Source organism: Macaca nemestrina, chromosome 8, assembly GCF_043159975.1.
Source record: "Macaca nemestrina isolate mMacNem1 chromosome 8, mMacNem.hap1, whole genome shotgun sequence".
Lineage (NCBI taxonomy): Eukaryota > Metazoa > Chordata > Mammalia > Primates > Cercopithecidae > Macaca > Macaca nemestrina.
In genome coordinates this window covers 20,300,441-20,321,021 of record NC_092132.1, presented here as the reverse complement: position 1 = coordinate 20,321,021, position 20,581 = coordinate 20,300,441, and the positions used below count along the sequence as shown (strand labels likewise).

The 20,581-nt window shown below is 41.2% G+C and overlaps 1 protein-coding gene across 5 annotated transcripts in view; it reads left to right on the top strand.

The window, feature by feature from the left end:
- LOC105468468 (zinc finger protein 572) overlaps positions 1-20,581 on the top strand; it is a 71,510-nt gene that overhangs the window by 45,417 nt on the left and 5,512 nt on the right. For 4 of the 5 annotated variants that reach the window (XM_011718658.2, XM_071067835.1, XM_071067834.1 and 1 more), the window contains 2 exons: positions 1,006-1,119; positions 1,746-7,908. In XM_011718658.2, coding sequence (XP_011716960.2) covers positions 1,041-1,119; positions 1,746-3,256 — 1,590 coding nt within the window. In that variant the 5' untranslated portion in view covers positions 1,006-1,040 and the 3' untranslated portion in view covers positions 3,257-7,908. Of the gene's footprint in view, positions 1-1,005; positions 1,120-1,745; positions 7,909-14,399; positions 18,365-20,581 lie in introns of those variants that run through there. The other variant, XM_011718659.3, reaches the window with a different exon arrangement.

Sequence of the window (20,581 nt, the reverse complement as noted above, 5' to 3'; positions counted from 1 at the left end):
TACCCCGCCATGTGAGGTGTGAGGTGTTGGTCTGCACCTAGTGGGGGATGTCTCCCAGTTAGGCTACTCAGGGGTCAGGGACCCACTTGAGCAGGCAGTCTGTCCATTCTCAGATCTCAACCTCCATGCTGGCAGATCCACTGCTCTCTTCAAAGCTGTCAGACAGGGGCATTTACCTCTGCCGAGGTTTCTGCTGCTTTTTGTTTAGCTATGCCCTGTCCCCAGAGGAGGAGGCTACAGAGGCAGGCTGGCCTCCTTGAGCTGCTGTGGGTTCCACCCAATTAGAGCTTCCCAGTGGCTTTGTTTACCTACTTAAGCCTCAGCAATGGCGGACGCCCCTTCCCCAGCCTCGCTGCTGCCTTGCAGTTAGATCTCAGACTGCTGTGCTAGCAATGAGGGAGGCTCTCTGGGTGTGGGACCCTCTGGGCCAGCTGTGGGATATAATCTCCTGGTGTGCCGTTTGCTAAGACCCTTGGTAAAGCACAATATTAGGGTGGGAGTTACCCGATTTTCCAGGTGTTGTGTGTCTCAATTTCCTTTGGCTAGGAAAAGGAATTCCCTTCCCCCTTGCGCTTCCCAGGTGAGGCTGCCTCACCCTGCTTTAGCTCTTGCTGGTCGGGCTGCACCCGCGGACCAGCGCCAACTGTCCGGCACTCCCCAGTGAGATGAACCCGGTACCTCAGTTGAAAATGCAGAAATCACCCGTCTTCTGTGTTGCTCATGCTGGGAGCTGGAGGCTGGAGCTGTTCCTATTCAGCCATCTTGGGCGTGCCCCCCTGAAGATTTACTTTTTTGCATTGTTATTTCAGGGTTAACCCTTAATTCTAAACACTTGGATCTGAGATAAGATTTTCTAAAAGGGCTGCTAAGAGTTGTTTTTCTTATTTTCAGTATGGTTCATGGAACATTCTGTGCCTCCTATTGTTGTGTTGGAATGGTTGGGAAGGAAGGAGGAAGCATAAACTTTAACATATACCTTCAAACATAATTTATTTTCTTCCACAGGGTTTCTGATCTCTAACTTGGCTGTGATCATTGTGATGGAGCAAGAAAAAAAACTGTTGGTTTCAGATTCTAACAGCTTTATGGAGGGGGAGAGTTTGAAAAGCCCCTTCACAGGTGAGGGATCAAGACGATGGTCTGAATCCTTAGGAAATTTGATGTAGAAAGAACAGGACACTAGAATGAGACAAACCTTAATTTAATTCCTTGTTCTGTCACTTATAAGCTGTGTTAATTATTTTGGCCTCATTGTTCTCATCTTTAAGAAAATGAATAATACCAATTTCACATATATTTTAGAATTAGTGAAATACCCCATCCAAAGCTACTGTTCTTAATAAATAATGGCTATTGTTATTTCTAAAGCATTTGCTCAGATTTTAGCAAAGCTATTGTCTAGTTTTTACCTGAGATGGTATCCTGTTCAATTTCACTCCTATTCACATCAATCCTGTTTTTTCTCTTAAGTCTTCTAGAACAAAATTTAATGCATTTCTTTTTAGATTGATGTTCCCTTTGCCAATAATGGTTCAAATAATGCATTAGTGTAGTTGCTAAGTACAAAAAAAATCCACCTGCTTCTGGTAAACAGAGGAAAAGAAGTGAAACTGTCTTTAAAAACTTTTTTATATGAAATATTTATGAGGTTTTACAGTGTTATTTCCTCTCTTCCACTGCAGTTTAGAATTTGTGTCTCTGGCAGAGGTGCAGAATATGGTTAGAATATTTGTTTATTCTTGCAGGAGATGAAAGTATGAATAATTTGGAAACTGTTCACCACAATAATCCTAAGGCAGATAAACTTAAAGAGAAACCTTCAGAATGGTCTAAAAGACATAGACCACAACATTATAAGCATGAGGATGCAAAAGAAATGCCACTGACATGGGTTCAAGATGAGATTTGGTGTCCTGATTCCTATGAGAGTGATGGCAAGTCAGAGAATTGGGGAAATTTTATAGCTGAAGAGGAGGAAAAACCCAGTCACCAGGAATGGGACCCAGGAGAACATACCAATGCCTGTGTGCAGCAGAATTCATCCTTTGTAGACAGACCCTACAAATGTTCCGAATGTTGGAAAAGCTTCAGTAACAGTTCTCATTTGCGTACTCACCAGAGGACCCACTCAGGAGAAAAGCCTTATAAATGCTCTGAGTGTGCAAAATGCTTTTGTAACAGTTCTCACCTGATTCAGCATCTAAGAATGCACACAGGAGAGAAGCCCTACCAGTGTGGTGAATGTGGGAAAAGCTTCAGCAATACCTCCCATCTTATTATCCATGAGAGAACTCACACGGGAGAGAAACCCTATAAATGTCCCGAGTGTGGGAAGAGATTCAGCAGCAGCTCTCACCTTATTCAGCATCACAGATCACATACAGGTGAAAAACCATATGAATGTTCTGTCTGTGGAAAAGGCTTCAGTCATAGCTATGTCCTAATAGAACATCAGAGGACTCACACTGGAGAAAAACCTTATAAGTGCCCTGATTGTGGGAAGAGTTTTAGTCAGAGTTCCAGCCTCATTCGCCACCAGCGGACACACACAGGTGAGAAGCCCTACAAATGTCTTGAGTGTGGAAAAAGCTTTGGTTGTAATTCTACTCTAATAAAACATCAGCGAATACATACAGGAGAAAAGCCTTATCAATGTCCAGAATGTGGGAAGAATTTTAGTCGTAGTTCAAACCTTATTACACACCAGAAAATGCACACAGGAGAGAAATCCTATGAAAGTTCTGAATATGAAGAAAGTTTGAGTCAGAACTGCAATGTGATAGAAGAATGCAGAATGCAGTTAGGAGAAAAACCATATAGATGTTGTGAATGTGGAAAGAGTTTTGGCCTTAGCTCCCATCTCATTAGACATCAGAGAACACATACAGGAGAAAAGCCTTACAGATGTTCTGAGTGCTGGAAAACTTTCAGTCAGAGTTCCACCCTGGTGATTCACCAAAGGACACATACAGGAGAGAAACCTTATAAATGTCCTGATTGTGGTGAATGCTTCAGTCAGAGCTTTAACCTCATCAGGCACCGGAGGACCCACATAGGGGAAAAACCTTACAAATGTACCAGCTGTGAGAAATGCTTCAGCAGAAGTGCCTACCTCAGTCAGCATCGGAAAATTCATGTAGAAAAGCCTTTTGAGTCTCCTGACGTTGGGGATTTTCCTTGTGAATGGACTTGGAAAAGCTGTTCAGGGGAAGTGCCCCTCATCCCTTCATTTTCAGTACCAAATTCATCTTCCTGAGTCCCAAAGGAAGGAATGGTTTTTTCTTCCTTGTCGGACCACGACAATGTAGGTATTCTGTGATTGATGTGCTATAAAGTTTCTTTGATGTGTTTGTTAAAACATTTGGAAAAAGTCAACCTCCCAGTTTAAAGGATGGGAAGACCCCAATCACCAGGTTATTGGATCTGTCCAGTGAGAGATTCATCCACCAAGGATGAAGAAAGGAGGACTTTAAAAAATTTAAGGTAAGATAGTAATAGCTTCAAAAGAAATGTACAGAGTAATCCTGAGAGTAAGCAAAGGAACCGTGAGAACCTGAAGCTAGAATTGCTATTGAATTACTTTATTTTATCTTCATTTACTAGGTAGAGATACATCGTTACCAGCCTCAGGGGTTTACCCAGAGAAAGGGTATTTTTGAGCAAATAATGTGATTTCCTGGCTATTTTGTTGGGGCTTAAGAAGGAAAAGATTTTTTTTTTCAAATGCATTTTTAGTCACTAAAAATAAAACTATTGTAGCATCTAGAACTATACTGTCCAATACCATAGCCTCTAGCCATATGTAGCTATTTGTATTAAGATTAATTGAAATTTTAAATCCAGTTCCTCAGTCACACTAGCCACTTTCTAAGTGTTCAGTAGCTCTATGTGACCAGCAGCTGCTGTATTGGATATTATAGAAGGTTCTTTCATTCAAGATCATTATTCTTGACAGACCCATAAATATTTCCTATAAAGACTGTAGAAATGTGTTCTGGAGGGTTTGCTCTCCAAAAGGAATTGTAACATAGAGTAGAACTGGGATACAGTATTGAAGACACTGGGTTTAGAGATTGGATATTTTAATGATTGTGTGTTCTAATTCATGTGCTGCCGACTGAGTTATCTAGTGATATGACCTCACTGTCTTGACCAAAGCCAGAATAGAAGGCAGGATTCCTGAATTCTGTCTTACAATTTTTAATGAAGAGCCTTTTCCCCAAGTTATCCCATTATGTAATTCTTGGTCAGCTCAAGAACTTGGTTTTTTTTCTAATAATTAACTCACTAATTCGGAGCCAGTGTCCAAGGACAGTTTGCCATTAAGGAGTAGTGAGACTTCTTAGCTTCAGTACTGACAGTTTTCTTTTGCCTCTTGACATAATTGGTATATGGATCTGATAACTGAGGCCCCATCTTCCCTACTCATTCTTATGGGAATGATGCTTTGGAAATTATTAGATATATCCTATTCCCTTCCTCCCATTTTATTTCCTACTAGTGCAAAAGGTAGACAAGTAGGAAGGTTAGGACTCCTGAGTTGCCCATGATTTCATCTAATTTTTTGGATTCAGAATATATTTTATGAATAATATGCAGAGATGCATATTATGAATGTGAAGTCAGAATGGGTCAGTTGTAGCTGCTGCAAAGGTCTGTAGCTGATGGTCATTTAATTGCATGGGAATTATTTTATCTTTCATGATTGTGGTGCACCTGATACTGACAGGGTATTTGTGTGTTTTTGTATTGTTATTTGATTACAAAAATAAAGCAAAAACTAACAAATAAAGGTATTGAAGAAGAATTTGGGGGAAATTTTCTACTTTCAGAAAAGGGGGAAAACATTAGGCATTATTGGCCTTTTATTTTTATTTTTTTCTTATTCATTAATTTTTTTTTTTTTGAGACGGAGTCTCACTCTGTCGCCCAGGCTGGAGTGCAGTGGCGCGATCTTGGCTCACTGCAAGCTCCACCTCCCGGGTTCATGCCATTCTCCTGCCTCAGCCTCCCGAGTAGCTGGGACTACAGGTGCCCAGCACCACGCCTGGCTAATTTTTTGTATTTTTAGTAGAGACGGGGTTTCACCTTGTTAGCCAGGATGGTCTTGATCTCCTGACCTCGTGATCCACCCGCCTCGGCCTCCCAAAGTGCTGGGATTACAGGTGTGAGCCACCGCACCCGGCCCTTATTCATTAATTTTTTTTGAGATAAGGTCTCACACTGTCAACCAGACTGTAGTGCAATGGCACCATCATAGCTGACTGCAGCCTCAAACTCCTGGGCTCAAGGGATCTTCCCATCTCAGCCTCCTGAGTAGCTAGGACTACAGTGCACGCCACTGCAGTCAGCTAATTTTAAAATTTTTGTAGAGACAAGAGTCTTGCTGTGTTGCCCAGGCTGGTGTTGAACTCCTGGCTTCATGCAGTTCTCCTCCTCAGCCTCCCAAGCTGCTGAGATTACAGGTGTGAGCCACCAAACCCGGCCCATTATTGGCTTTTATATGACCTCACCTGAGTATTTTTCTGTCTCTGTATGTTATCTGGTATTGCCCAAATTTTATTAAATTGTAATATTTCAGGACAAGTTTTTATAGTAACTAATAGTTTGATTAATGCTTGATAACTAAGGAGTTATCAACTTAGGAGTTTGCTGATAAACTTAGGAGTTTGCTGTTGAGGCTGAAATTCAGTTACAAGGAAGCAGTGGTTGGGGTGATACAAAATCAATCACATGCTCTGTGGCAGGTAGCCACTCTGAGCCTCAGTTCCCTCATCTGTAAAACAGAAATAATGCCTGCCTTACAGGGTTACCATAAACATTAAATGAATGTTTGCAAATCATATAGCACAGTGCTTAAACATAGCAGGGTATCAATAAATGGTAATTACTTGCTGCTGCTATTATTAATTGAAACAAACTGAAAAAAAAAGTTATCCACATGTTTTGAAAGTAGAAGTAGTAGTACAGCCCCAAACTTATCTTACTTGTAGATTCTTTATGATCAACTTCAGGAATTTTAACGGATAAAATATTGGAAAAGCACAGAACTATATTGTTTGCAGACTGTCTAAAACACTTTTATTTTATTCACCTTGTAAGCAGCTATAACAAAAAAAACAGGAAATTTTACTAAATTTTCTTTTTATTCATGAAACAAAGAATTTGGTTTAAACTGGAAAAGAACAAAATCACAAGTTCAATATAAGTTAATTTGCATCTGAAGAGATTAATAACAGGTACAATTTATGTTCTGTCACCATCACCTATACAATGTACTATGATGGCTGGTAATATATAAAATCTATTTCACAAACCTTGATGTCTACCAGAATAAAGATGTTCACATCTTAGATGGGTTAAGATGGGCTCCATTAGTAGAACAATTTGGCAAAAATCCTTGTCTCTTTGGATTGAAAATGAGGAAAACAAAAAAGAGATTTGTATCTTATGATGGAGAACATAACATAGTCAAACATAATATGTGATGCGTTTATCTCAGTTTCATTAATCAGCAAGTAGACTCTTTGTTTAGCTCCATGAGAAAGAAATTCTATATTCTCTATTTTTCTTGCTAGCATAAAGGACTCAGCATGTGAATAAAGAAAGCATTCTTTATTTACAAGTGATTTATTTCATGGTTTCTTTTTAATTAAATAGAAGACACCTATAATGTATATTTTCAAAGAAGGAGCTCATATATATTTTCCATGTCATAGCATAGGGACAGCCATGTCAATGCATGTACTCACAACTATAGGAGGGAACTCACTCCCTAACTGCTGCACAGCCTACCAGAGGGCATGTAAGCATAAGTCTCTGTAGTAATTAAGGTAAAGTCTTAACTCCCATCATCCCAAGTTATCCAAGTTGGGTCTACCAAATGGGCCTTCTCCTTAGTGCTGTAGAAGTTTCTACAGCACTAGAAACTTGAGAGGTGAGAGGTAGTGGAGTACAGCGGTACTGTGACTGTTACCCTTTATGCATTAATCATTGATCTCAGCCAGTCTCATTTTCTGAAATCATGGTGCTTTAGTCTCCTTAGTGTTGCCATAACAGAATACCTGAGCTGGGTAATTTATAAAGAAAAGAGGTTTTATTTGGCTCATGATTCTGATGGCTGGAAAGTTCAAGAGCATGAGGCCAACATCTGCTTGCTTCTGTTGAGGGTTTCTGTGCTGTGTCATAACATGGCAGAAGGTCAAGGGTGAAGACAGCACATGCAAAGGGGCAGGACATGAGAGTTGCAATCACTCCATAACAGCTCACTCTCAGAAACTAATCCTGTCTCATGTGAGAGGTCTCCCGTGAGAGAGAGAGGTCACTCGCGGACAAGAATTGTACAAGAATTGGCAGCACGCTGCCTATAAGAGCAGAGGGAGCCCCCGTGACTCAGATGCCTCCCATTAGGCCCCACTTCTTAAAGGTTCCACCTCCCAACATTGCTACACTGAGAATTAAGGTCCCAATATGAGTTTTGGTGGGGACACTCAAATCATAGCATTTGGTAACAATAAGACTGTCATTACAGTAGTCCCCCCTTATCCAAGGTTTTGCTTTCTGGGGTTTTAGTTACCCTTGATCAACCATGGTGTGAAAATATTACATCACTACTCTTGCTCTTTGGGGCCTTTATTAAGTATGGTAAGGATTATTTGAAGATAAGCATTATGATACCACAACAGTAGATGTGATAACTGAGATGGCTACTAAGTGATTTATAGCAATCCAGGCTGGAAATAGTGGGATAGTGAGACATTTTGTCATCCTACTCAGAACAGCAGGCAGTTTAAAACTTAGAAATTATTTCTGGAGTTTTCCATTTACATCACAATGCCTACATCATTTATTTCATTTCATGTCATCATGAAGCCATTGTACTCTTTCATCATCACCTCAAGAAGAAAGGTAAGTACAGTACAATAAGATATTTTGAGAGAGAGACCAAATTCACATAACTTTATTACAGTATATTATTATAATTGTTCTATTATTGTTAATCTCTTACTGTACCTCATTTATAAATTAAAATGTATCATATTTAATTTATGTGATAAAATTAAACTCTATCATACATAAACTTTGTGTATGGAAAAAACTTAGTACGTATAGGGTTCAGTACTGTCCTTGGTTTCAGGCATCTATCGGAAGTCTTGGAATGTGTCCCCAGCAGATAAGGGGGACTACTATGCTTTTTAAAATTCTGTATTTGATTTTATGTATTTATTCTTTCAAGCGGTATAACCATTCATTCAACAAAAATTTACTTGATGCCTAACATGTGTTTAGCAGAGGTCATGTGACAGTGGGAGGGGCAAATGTGAGGACAATCCAGTTGTAGGAAAACACGCAGTTTTTTGGTTGGCTGCTTTCTCCTTGGCAGCTCTGGAACTACACTTACTCTACTGAATCCTTAATCTTCAAACTTAACAGATGATCTGAAAAGCTAGAGATAACAGTAGATTAAAGTGGGTTATGTTTTCTCTGTGAAAATGCAAGCTCTGTGAAGTTTGACACAGTGCTTTGCACATAGTCGTGCTTAATAGTTATTGGGTGGGTGTCATATGCTTATGTGTTTTATGCTAATGTGTAAGAGTACACCCTTCCAGGATATGGATCCATTTTTGTGAGTGAATGGATCCAGTTTTGTAACCCTTAAGCCCAACACAAAGCCTGGCATATGAAGTGTTTATGGGTTTTGGTTGAGGGGTTTTCACCAATGAATAAAGTCTGCGGGATTAGATTGTATAATCCCAGTGTCTCCTTGGGCTGGTTTGTAAATGAAAGTTGCTATGATAGGAGGCTGGGTGTATCCTCACACTAACCTTAGAGGACATTTAAAAAGTGTCCTGGCTGGGCACAATGGCGCATGTCTGTAATCCCAACACTTTGGGAGGCTGAGGCAGGCGGATCACTTGAGGTCAGGAGTTCAAGACCAACCTGGCCAACATGGTGAAACTCCATCTGTTCTAAAAATAATAATAAAAAAAATTAGCCAGGTGTGGTGGTGTGTGCCTGTAGTACCAGCTACTCGGGAGGCTGAGGCAGGAGAATTGCTTGAACCCAGGAGGCAGAGGTTGCAGTGAGCCAAGATCTCATTACTGTACTCCAGCCTGGGTGACAGAGCAAGACCTTTCTCAAAAAAATAAATAAATAAATAAATAAATAAATAAATAAATAAATAAATAAAATGAAACGTGTCCTGATAATTCACTACCCTGAGCTTCAGATTGGACTCCACAGGACAAGTTTAAAACTTGTTTCAAATTTAAATTTCAGTCACTTTCTAGCTTTGTATTTTGTACTTACCTACCTTGTAGATTTGGTGAGCAGTGAATGAGGTGAACTTGGCATATCGTAGGTGTTAAGGAAATACTATTTTCCTTTTCTGTCCGCCCTCAGTTGCTCATAATTTTGCCAGAGATAGACTTTAGGGACAGGAATGTTGAATCATTTGTTGGATTGATTATTTCTAGGTTTCTAAAATGGAGACATTAATAATGCTTAGCTCATGGGTTTATTGTGAGGATCAGTGAGATGATGTATGTAATGTGCTCAGTATTCTTGATACTTAGTCATCACTCAGTATTAACTGTTACTACTATTGTTACCATCAAAGGTGGCTCTAGACCAGCACGGGTCTTTGGATCGTCTTTGAAGTTAGCCTCAGAGATATGACTGTCCCCCGAGGCCACTAAAATAGTGCAATCTTTTTATTATTATTTACGCCATGAGTAGGAAGGGACATGAATAAGAGTATGGGGACATGAATAATAGCAAGCTATTCAGGAGGCTGATAATGTAACACATCATTTTTATAATATGGCAGCCAGTTGAGCAACTGCTGCATTTTCTGTTTAAAAATTATCCCCAGCTGGGTGTGGTGGCGCATCCCAGCACTTTGTGGGATGCAGAGGTGGGAAGATCACTTGAGCCCAGGAGTTGGAGACCATCCTGGGCAACATAGTGGGACCCTGTCTCTATAGAAATTAAAGTTAAAAAAAAATACCCTACCTGTCACTCCTCTCTCTTTTATTTCTATTTTGTTCTCTTTTACCTCTTTCTGGCCCTAACCTCTGCCTCATCCGTCCATATGCCAACCCAAATTTAAGATTTTTACTTTTTAAGAGACGGGGTTTTGCTCTGTCATCCAGGCTGGAGTGCAGTGGTACGATCATGGCCCACTGTAACCTTGAACTCCTGGACTCAAATGAGCTTTTTCCACCCCTTTAATTTGTTCCCCATCCTTGCCTCTCATCAGCCTCCCCCAACCCCTGCTATGAGGTTGGAATCAAGTCAAAGCTGAGGATGGCGTAAGTGCTGGGGTTAGTTATAAGGATACAGATGGAAACAGAATGCCAGGCAATCATGACACAGTGCGCCTGTAGCCACTTCCAAGCTTGTGGGTGCTTCCAAGCTTCCAGGCGGCTTGTGGGCACTAAGACAGCCAGGTTTCTGATACAACATTGCTTGACTCTGGTAAACTCAGTACATATTCTAGAATTTGACAGGTTGAGGGATGGAATGAAAGCTTGATTGAAAAATGAACATTATTAATTTTAAGCCTTACTAAGTCATGGATAATGTTCCCATTAAGAACATATTAGTTGGTTAGCCTGATAGATACAGGTGAAAGATTTTCCCCCTTAACATTGCTTCTTTCTAATAATTAAAGTAATACTTGCTAATTGTAAAATATACAAAGAAGTATAAATTAGGAAATACATTTAAGTAGGAAGACCAGAATTAAAATGACCCATAATCATTTTTTCCAAGGATTACTTACCTTGAAAATGCTGCGGTCTTTCCCAGTAACCTCTTTTCTAAGCATATATATGAATAAATACTTAAAATTGGATTATATGGTGTGTGTGTGTGTGTGTGTGTGTGTGTGTGTGTGTAGGTACATGTAACATTGTGTCTTTTTTTTCTTAATATTACATCATTTGTCATTTTTTACTTGTTTTAAAATTGTTAGGCTTTTAGTGGCTTCATAATATACTGAATGGCTGTGTCAAAACAATTTAATTGTTTTAATGTAGGACATTTATATTGTTTCTACTTGTTTGTTATTAAAAATAAAATAACACTGGCCAGGCACAGTGGCTCATGCTTGCAATCCCAGCACTTTGGGAGGCTGAGGCGAGTGGATCACCTGAGGTCAGGAGTTCGAGACCAGCCTGGCCAACATGGTGAAACCCCATCTCTACTAAAAATACAAAAATTAGCTGGGTGTGGTGGAGTAGCACCATTAAGCTGATTGTACCTAGTGAGTAAGAAGTAGTAACCACTCTGGACTTACTGGTAAGACATTTGTGTGTCAGAGGGTAGGATATGAATCCAACTAAAATTCAGGGGCCTTCTACCTCAGTGAAATTTCTAGGGGTCCAGTAGTGTGGGGCCTGTCAAGATATCCCTTCTAAGGTGAAGGACAAGTTCTTGCATCTGGCCCCTTCTATAAACAGGAAATAATGCTTAGTGGGCCTATTTGGATTTTGGAAGGAACATGTTCCTCACTTGGGTGTGTTGCTTTGACCCATTTACTGAGTGATTAGAAAAGTGCAGGGGCTGCAACAGATCCTGGCTGTTAGGCAAGCTGCATTGCCACTTGGGCCATATGATCCAGCTGATTCAATGGTACTTAAGATGTCAGTGGCTGATAGGGATGCTGTTTGGAGCCTTTGGCAGGACCCCATCAGTGAATCACAGTGGAGGCCTTTAGGATTTTGGAGCAGGGCCCTGCTATCATCCACAGATAACTACCCTCCTTTTGAAAGATAGCTCTTGGCCTGCTACTGGACCTTAGTAGAAACTAAATGCTTGATCATGGGCCACCAAGTTACCATGTGAACTGAACTGCCTATCATGAATGGGGTGTTATCTAACCCACCAAGCCATAAAGTTGGGTGTGTACAGCAGCACTCCATCATCAAATGGAAATGGGGTATTGATCAGCCTGAGCAGGTCCTAAAGGCAAAGGAGATTCCATGAGGAAGGGACCCAAATGCCTATGTTTCCTGCTGCTACACTCTCTCTCTTCTCTCTCCCAGCCTGCACCTTTGGCCTCATGGGGATGACCCTATGATCAGTTGACAGAGGAAGAGAAGACTAGGGCCTAGTTTTCAGATGGTTCTTCATATATGCAAGTACCACCTGAAAGTGGACAGCTACAGCACTGCAGCCCCTTTCTAGAACATCCCTGAAGGAAGGTAGTGAAGGGAAATCCTTCTGTGAACAGAATTTCAGGCAGTGTACCTCACTGTGCACTTTGCTTGGAAGGAGAAATGGCCAGATGTGTGATGACATGCTGATTCATGGGCTATAGCCAATAGTTTGAATGGTCAAGAACTTGGAAGGAACATGACTACGAAACTGGTGACAAAGGAATTTGGGGAAGAGGTTTGTGGATAGACCTTTCTGAGTGAGCAAAAGATGTGATGATATTTGTGTGCCATATGAATGCTCACCAAAGGATGACCACCTCAGCAGAGGAGAATTTTAATAATCAAGTGAATAGAATGACGTGTTCTGTGGATACCAGTAGGCCTCTTTCCTCAGCCACCCCTATCATTGCCCAATGGGCTCATAAGCAAAATGGCCATGGTGGCAGGGATAGTGTTTATGCATGGACTCAGCAACATGGACCCCCACTTACCAAGGCCAACCTGGCTACAGCCACTCCTGAGTGTCCATTCTGCCAGCAAGAGACCAACATTGAGCTCCTAATATGGCACCATTCCCCAGGGTGATCAGTTATCTGGTGGCAGGTTGATTACAATGGACTGCTTCCATCACGGAAGGGGCAGTCATATGTCTTTACTGGAATAGACACTTACTCTAGATATGGATTTGTCTTCATTCATGCAAGGCTTCTGCCAAAACTCCAACCATGGACTTACCAAATGCCTTATTCACCATCATGTTATTACACACAGCATTTGCTTCTGACCAAGGAACTCACTTCACAGCCAAACAAGTGTGGCAGTGGGCGCATGCTCATAGAATTCATCGGTTTTACCTTGTTTCCCATCATCCTGAAGCAGCTGGCTTGATAGAATGGCAGAATCACCTTCTGAAGTCACAGTTACAGTGCTAGCTAGGTGACAGTACTTTGCAAGACTGGAACAAGGTTCTTTAGAAGGCCGTATATGCTGTGAATCCGCATCCAATATATTATACTATTTCTCCCATGGCCAGGACTCATGAGTCGAGCAACCAATGGGTGAAAATGGGAGTGGCACCACTCACCATTGCCCCTAGTGACCCACTAGCAAAATGTTTTCTGTTCCAATGACATGTTCTGCTGGCCTAGAGGCATTAGTTCCAGAGGGAGGAATACTTTTACCAGCCGACACAACAATGATTTCACTGAATTGAAAGTTTAAAACTGCCACCTGGCCAACGTGGACTCCACATAGGCTAAGAAAGGAGTTAAGGTGTTGGCTGAGGTGATTGATCTGCACTACCAAGGGTGAAATTGTACTATTACTCCACAGTGGAGGTAAGGAAGAGTTTGTCTGAAATACAGGAAGTCCCTTAGTTTTACCATGCCTTATAATTAAGGTCAGTGGGAAACTATTATACAATAACTGAATCCAGGCAGGACTACGAATGGCCCAGACCCTTTAGGAATGAAGGCTTGTGTCACCCCACCAGGTAGAGAACCACAACAAGCTGAGGTTCTTGCTGAAGTTGAAGGCAAACGGAATACAGCATATACAATAGAATAAAGTAGTTATAAAAACTGGCTATACCCACATGACCAGTTAACAGAACTGAGGACTGTAATTGTCATGACTCTTTCCTCCCTATTTTGTTAAGAATACGTTCATGCATAGATACGTACATCTTACACAGATACTTGTTTTCTTTCCTCTCTTTCATTTAGCATTAACAAAATTTATTGACTGTTAGTATTTAATTAAGTATTGTTAATTTTACATCACAGTATTCAAGTTATGGGATATCAGGAGAAGAGTAAACATCACTAAAGAAGTTTACTTTCTCTTCTGGGGATGGAATTTGTGTGTTTTTGGTTGTACACAGGATAGTTGTATCATGTTAGGTGGAATTATGACATTTTTATTATCTTTATTTGGAGATGAATTATGGTTTAAGGAGATGTGTATGGGTGATAGCTTAACAAGGGGTGGACTTGTGATGGTTAATTTTAGGTGTCAACTTGACTGGATTGAGGGATGCTTAGATGGCTAGGGAAACATTATGTCTGGATGTGTCTGTGAGGGTGTTTTCAGAGAAGACTGATGCAAGAATCAATGGACTGAGAGAGGAAGATCTGTCCTCAGTGTGGGCAGGTACCATCCAGGTAGCTAGGGGCCGGCTGGGACAAAGGGGGAAGATGGGGGACCCTTGTTGTCTGCTCTGTGTCTGCTTTCCAGATCTGGATGCCTGTTCTTCTCCTCCCCTTGGACATCAGACTCCAGGTTCTTTGGCTTTTGGACCCTGGGACTTGCACCAGGGTCCTCCCAGGACTGTCAGGCTTTTGTTCTCAAACTGGGGGCTGCATCATCTGAAGCTTCCAGACTAAGCCATGCTACTGGCTTTGCTGATGGCTCCGGCCTGCATGTGGGACTTCATCTCTGTGGCAGTGTGAGCCAATTTTCCCTAATAAATTCCCTTCCATATATCCTGTTGCTTCTGTCTCTCTGGAGAACCCTTACTGATTCAGGTGAATTCCCAGAAGTGGGATTATTGAATCAAAGGGCATACATTGTTTTTTCCATAAGGCATATGGCTTACTTTCCAGAATTTTTATCAATTTAAATTATCCCAGTGAAGTAATTTTGTTAAATCCTTTTTGGGGAGAAGGGAAGAACAACAAATAATAGGTAAATAAATTACATATTATTGTAATTCATGGCCAATATATTACTATGATGAAAACCTTCTTTTAAGGCAGATTTTTTAGTTAATCTTTTTCCTCCTCCTCACTCCCCTTCTCCTTGGCTTAGGATCAGCTGAGATTCACCTTGCGTTGAATCATTTTAATAATTGCTCTGGCTTTTTCTTTTGCTGCCCTTGGCACAATTCCAATGGATATCACTAGGGTGTGCTCCAAGAACTAGGGAAATGAGCCAAGGCTCAAAGCCTGAAGTGCCAAGAGGAAGAATGGTTGAGGAAGAGACTGGCTAGTTCAATATATGTTGCCACCCAGTTCAGAAAATGAGGTGCACCCCAAATCTAGGAGACTAGGTTCAACTCTGATTTAGCAAATGAATATTTTCTAGTTTTTAAAATTGATATTGTGAAAGTTGATTGTACAAAATGGAGTCAAGTCTTGTCATTACCAACTAAAATGCAGTCAAGAGGTCATAGGAAAGGGCACCCAGTTCCCATACACCTGTTTCACAAACTATTTTTGCAATTCAACAAAAAACCCGCAGAGACCTACCTGTGGCTTTAAGATTATGTCTTACCTGGTAACTGCTGCCACTTCATCAATCAGAACTTGCCAGCTCCTGCCATTCACTGCCAGCACCAGTGAACTTTCTTTCAAAACAATGTACTTGCCTCATTTTCCCAATAAAATCTCAGCCTTTCCCTTTGTTCTTTGGACACACCCAGGTGCTGCCCAGGTCTGGGTGTCCTGAATTGCAATTCCTGCATATTCCCAAATAAACTCTTTCTTAGAGATTGACCTTTATATATTATTTCAAATGAACAATATTGAGGAAAAAAACAGAATGGAGACTTATAGAAAGATAGCAAATAAGACTGCTCAGAAGAATAGAACCTTCATCTTTCCAATCATACTGCCATCAAGAGTGAAAAACTTATTTTGTTGGCTGTATACTTAGTGTTTTAGTAAGGCGAAAGGGAAGAAGAAAGGTAAAGTGTGATCACTGACACTGACAGAGGTTATACTTGCCTACTCCTGCTAATTCTTCAAACCTAGCTTAAAAGTAACATCTTCTGGTAGCCCTTTCTTGACCCTTAGTTTTGTTTATAGCTTCTTACCGTCCCAGAGCAACATCTGCTTACTGGTGGTGCTCTTCTCTGTCTTTGTTCCTCTTCTTCTCTCTCTTCCTCCTCCTCCTCCTTCTTCATACACATGACATCCGTAATTACTTGTTCACTGCTGTTTTCTCATTACACTCTAAACTCCAAAATGACAGGTACCATGTCTGCCTTGTTCACTGCCTGATTCCTGGCAGCAAACACAGTGCCTGACACAGTGCCTGACACAAAGTAGACACTTCTTACATAATGACATTAAATTGGATTGATGGTCACCTAACTATGGCTTTATGAGCCATAAAGGAGAAAAAGAAAATGAAAACAATGTTCCAAATTAATACCGTTGGCTCCATTACTTGCAACTAGAATTTGCAAAAGATTACATAAGTGCTGAGAGGATGTCCAACAATATGATTGGAGTTAAAAGTCTTTGGATGAGGTAAATGGTGAGTGATAAAGTTTTGAAGGGCTGGGCATGGTGGCTCACCCCTGTAATCCCAGCATTTTGGGAGGCCAAGGAGGGAGGGCTGATTGAGGCCAGGATTTGGAGACCAGCCTGGGCAACATAGCAAGACCCTGTCTCTATGAAAAATAAATAAATTAGCCAGGTGTGGTACACACTTATGGTCCCAGCTACTTCGGAGGCTGATGTTGGAGGATGGCTTGAGCCTGGGATGTCAAGTCTTCAGTGAACTGTGATTGTGTCACTGAACTCCAACCTGGATGACCGAGCAAGACCTTGTCTCAAATTAAAAAAAAAAGAAAAATTTGAGAAGACAATTATTTCGTTTGCTGCCAAAACAATGGGCTAAAATTTTTAAAAAGGAAGGTTGTATTCAATACATTGAGGAAACAGTTACCATATGCCAAATACTGAGTATGCAACTGTGAGTAAGACATGGTCCTTGTCTTAAGGAATTGAATCCCTTGTGTTAGGGAAGCAGGAGCCTAGGAAAGCCAGAGTGGCACCACTTCAAAAATCAATTCCATCTTGAGACTAACAAGGCACATTCCGTTCCGGTCACAACCCATAATCAACACGTTTATAGTTGAGGAAACAGCCTAAAGATACCTACAGGGACACACTCCTACAAAAGCGGAAAGCCCAGATGTCCCAATACCCATAACAATATATATTTTCAAGATAATTACAGTTAAGCTTGATGTATTCACACACTAGACTGTCAAGGATAGTTATCTTTAAATCAATAGAATAATAAATTTTGTCATGCTGTCTGCTCACCTGCACGTAGACACAGCTTAGCTTTTGACATAGACAAGACCTCTATATAAGGAAAGCTTAAAGCAAAGACAAGGCATGCCTCCTCTTGCTCTCTGGGGATGCCCTACTTTGTAATGGAGTACCTTTTAATAAACTCTCCTCTCACTGCACTCTGCTACTAGCCTTGAATTCCTTCTCGCATGAGATCTCAGAACCCTCTCTTGAGCTCTTTTTTGGCAACTTGGAAAAGGCATTGTGAATAGATACTTATAGTACAAATTAGTGAGTGACTGCTACAGCAAAGAGGTGGAATTATGAAAACTTGAAAAAAAAAAGATGATTAATCTGAGGTCTCAAAGCATGGGTAGTTGAGGAAAGCTGGGCGGGACTTTTTCTTGCATTGAGAATGGCATTTAAGATACAGATCTAGCCTGGTGTGCTCAACTAGGCTAACGGTGAAAACTCAAAAGCTTAAGCAAGAAAGAGATCAGATGTGCTTGTTTGTTTCAAGATAACTAGATCTTTGTGTGGGGAGAAAAATCAAAGTCACACGTTCCTAAATTCCTCACATATATTTTCTGGGCTTGGATTCAGACTCTGCTTGTCACTAGCTGTGACCACTTCCCTGTGCATGAGTTTTCTTGTCTGTAAAATGGGGCTTAAAAAAAAATAGTATCTCAGCCGGGTGTGGTGGCTCACGCCTGTAATCCTGGCACCTTGGGAGGCCGAGGCGGGCGGATTGCCTCAGCTCAGGAGTTGGAGACCAGTCTGGCCAACACAGTGAAACCCTGTCTCTACTGAAATACAAAAATTAGCCGGGCGTAGCAGCCTGCGCCTGTAGTCCCAGCTACTCAGGAAGCTGAGGCAGGAGAATTGCTTGATCCCAGGAGGCGGAGGTTGCAGTGAGCCGAGATCAGGCCACTGCACTCCAGCCTGGGTGACAGAGCAAGACTCCGTCTGCAAAAAGAAAAAAAAAAAAAGAGTATCTCCCTAAAAGTGTTGTCAGGAAGCCAAAACGAGCTAATATATGAAAAGTATTTAGAATGCCACCTGTACTATATGTGTTAGCTCTTGTACGAAAGTATTTCTCATGTACCTACTTGATAGCATTATGACTTTCTGCCAGTAAGCAGCTGATTTTTGTCTCATATTTGATTGCCTTTGCTTCAGGTCTCAATGACAGATTTCTGTTTTTGAATAAATGAACCATGGCAAGATTCAAAAATATTTAAGCAATGCTTATATAACATTTAATTCAGTTCAGAAGATACAGACGTTCAGAGTGTGCTCTGCGGTAGGTATTACAAGTGCTCTTTTTGCCCCAAATTCAGAAGTGGATCTTGAACTGCCTAAAGGATTGAGATCTGACATTGTAAGAATGACTTTGTGAAGATACAAACATATGAAGAAAGTTGTTTTCCAGAGATTAAAAAATTATCTACTTACTAAGAAAAAATCCTTTTATGATAATCTTGAGTACAGAGTAAGCAGGTACAACCATCCTGGTGATAACTGTATTCCCATCTGTAAGAGTCAGTTGGCCAGGCTTGGTGGCTCATGCCTGTAATCCTAGCACTTTGGGAGGCTCAGGCAGGAGGATCACTTGAGGTCAGGAGTTTGAGACCAGCCTGGCCAACATGGCGAAACACTGTCTCTACTAAAAATACAAAAATTAGCCAGCGTTGTGGTACGTGCCTCTAGTCCCAGCTACCCGGGAGGCTGAGGCTTGAGAATCACTTGAAGCTAGGAGGCAGAGGTTGCAGTGAGCTGAGATTGTGCCACTGCACTCCAGCCTGGGCCACAGAGCAAGACTGTGTCACAAAAATAAAATTTAAAAATAATAAAAGAGTCAGCTGCTCCTCTATTATTTTAACAAAACGGGAACTCACAGATACCAATAAGCAGTTTATTGAAGAATTCTCTTCAGGAAATGATTTCCCATACATTGAACTGATTCTCTTTTCTTGAGTCCTTTTAAATTTGATGTACGGTTCAGACAGCCAAACTTACTGGTAACAGTGAGGAATATTGTAGGGGAAAGAATAAAAGTCTTGGAAAGCAAGGCAGTTACTGATAATTGTGCATACTGGGGAACCACAAGATTTGGATACCAGGACTTTGACTTTTGGTTTCATCATTACGATTTAATCACAGCTGTGATTTAGTCAAGCCACTTGACCTCTTTAATTTTCATTTTCCTCATTTTAAAAACCAAAGTTGTTTTGAGGGTCAAATGAATGCCCGTGCGGGTATTTTACCAAATAATTATTTTACTAGCAGATAAAACATAATATTGAGGGTGAAAAGTTATGAGAGGTGCCATATTTTTTTAAACCCTGCTAAGTATCTGATACAGAATTGCAAGAGATGTTAGATTTCATGAAGAAATTGCCTTCTCGCCACAGAGGCAGAGTGACTTGTAACATCTGTAAAAGGTCACAAGCTGGTTAGCGGTAGCCAGAATCTAGGTTTCCTAACTCTAGTTGCCTAGTCTTGCTTTTATATGCCAGTGTTATTCATCATTTATTAAATACACGTTATGGAGGATAAATTAAGTGCAGAGCATTGTGGGTGCTGTGGGTGATCTTATCAGACACAGATCCTTCCCTTAGGGAATCTAGAGATTAGTAGGGATAAGACTCAGTTGTAAGTGTACAGTGTGAATGTACACTTACGGATAAAGTATGAATAAGGCCGGGAATGGTGGCGCACGCCTGTAGTCCCAGCACTTTGGGAGGCCGGGGCGGGCGGATCACTTGAGGCCAGGAGTTTGAGAACAGCCTGGCCAACATGGCGAAATCCTGTCTCTACTAAAAGTACAAAAATTAGCTGGGCGTGCTGGCCCACACCTTTAATCCCAGCTACTCTGGAGGCTGAGGCAGGAGAATCGCTTGAACCAGGGAGACGGAGGTTACAGTGAGCTGAGATCACACCACTGCACTCCAGCCTGGGCGACAAGAGCTAAATTCCGTCTCAAATAAACAGTTATGTGACTTGGTGAAGGTCAATGGCGATTTGGTGGAAGAGGTGACAATGCAGCCACGCTTCAAAAGGCAGAAGGGATTTGCACCTATTATCATAGGGGTTAAAGGAGGCAGTCCAGAGTTAAGAAACAGGATGAGCAAAGACACTGAGGTCTTAAGTCTCAATAAATTTTAGGTAAGTTTCATCGTAGTATAATAAGGGCTGTCTCACTCCGAGACTCTTGCACACTTTTATTGCTCCCTCCGACTGCTTGTCCTGACTGTATAACTCCCCCTGGGCGCCTCACCAGACTCCTCCAGGCCGAGGGAAGGACCGCCTCTTGTTTCCATGGCTCCCTCTCTAACCACCCCCTTCTCAGGATACCTAAGACACGACTATTTGACTTTTTTGCCTCCG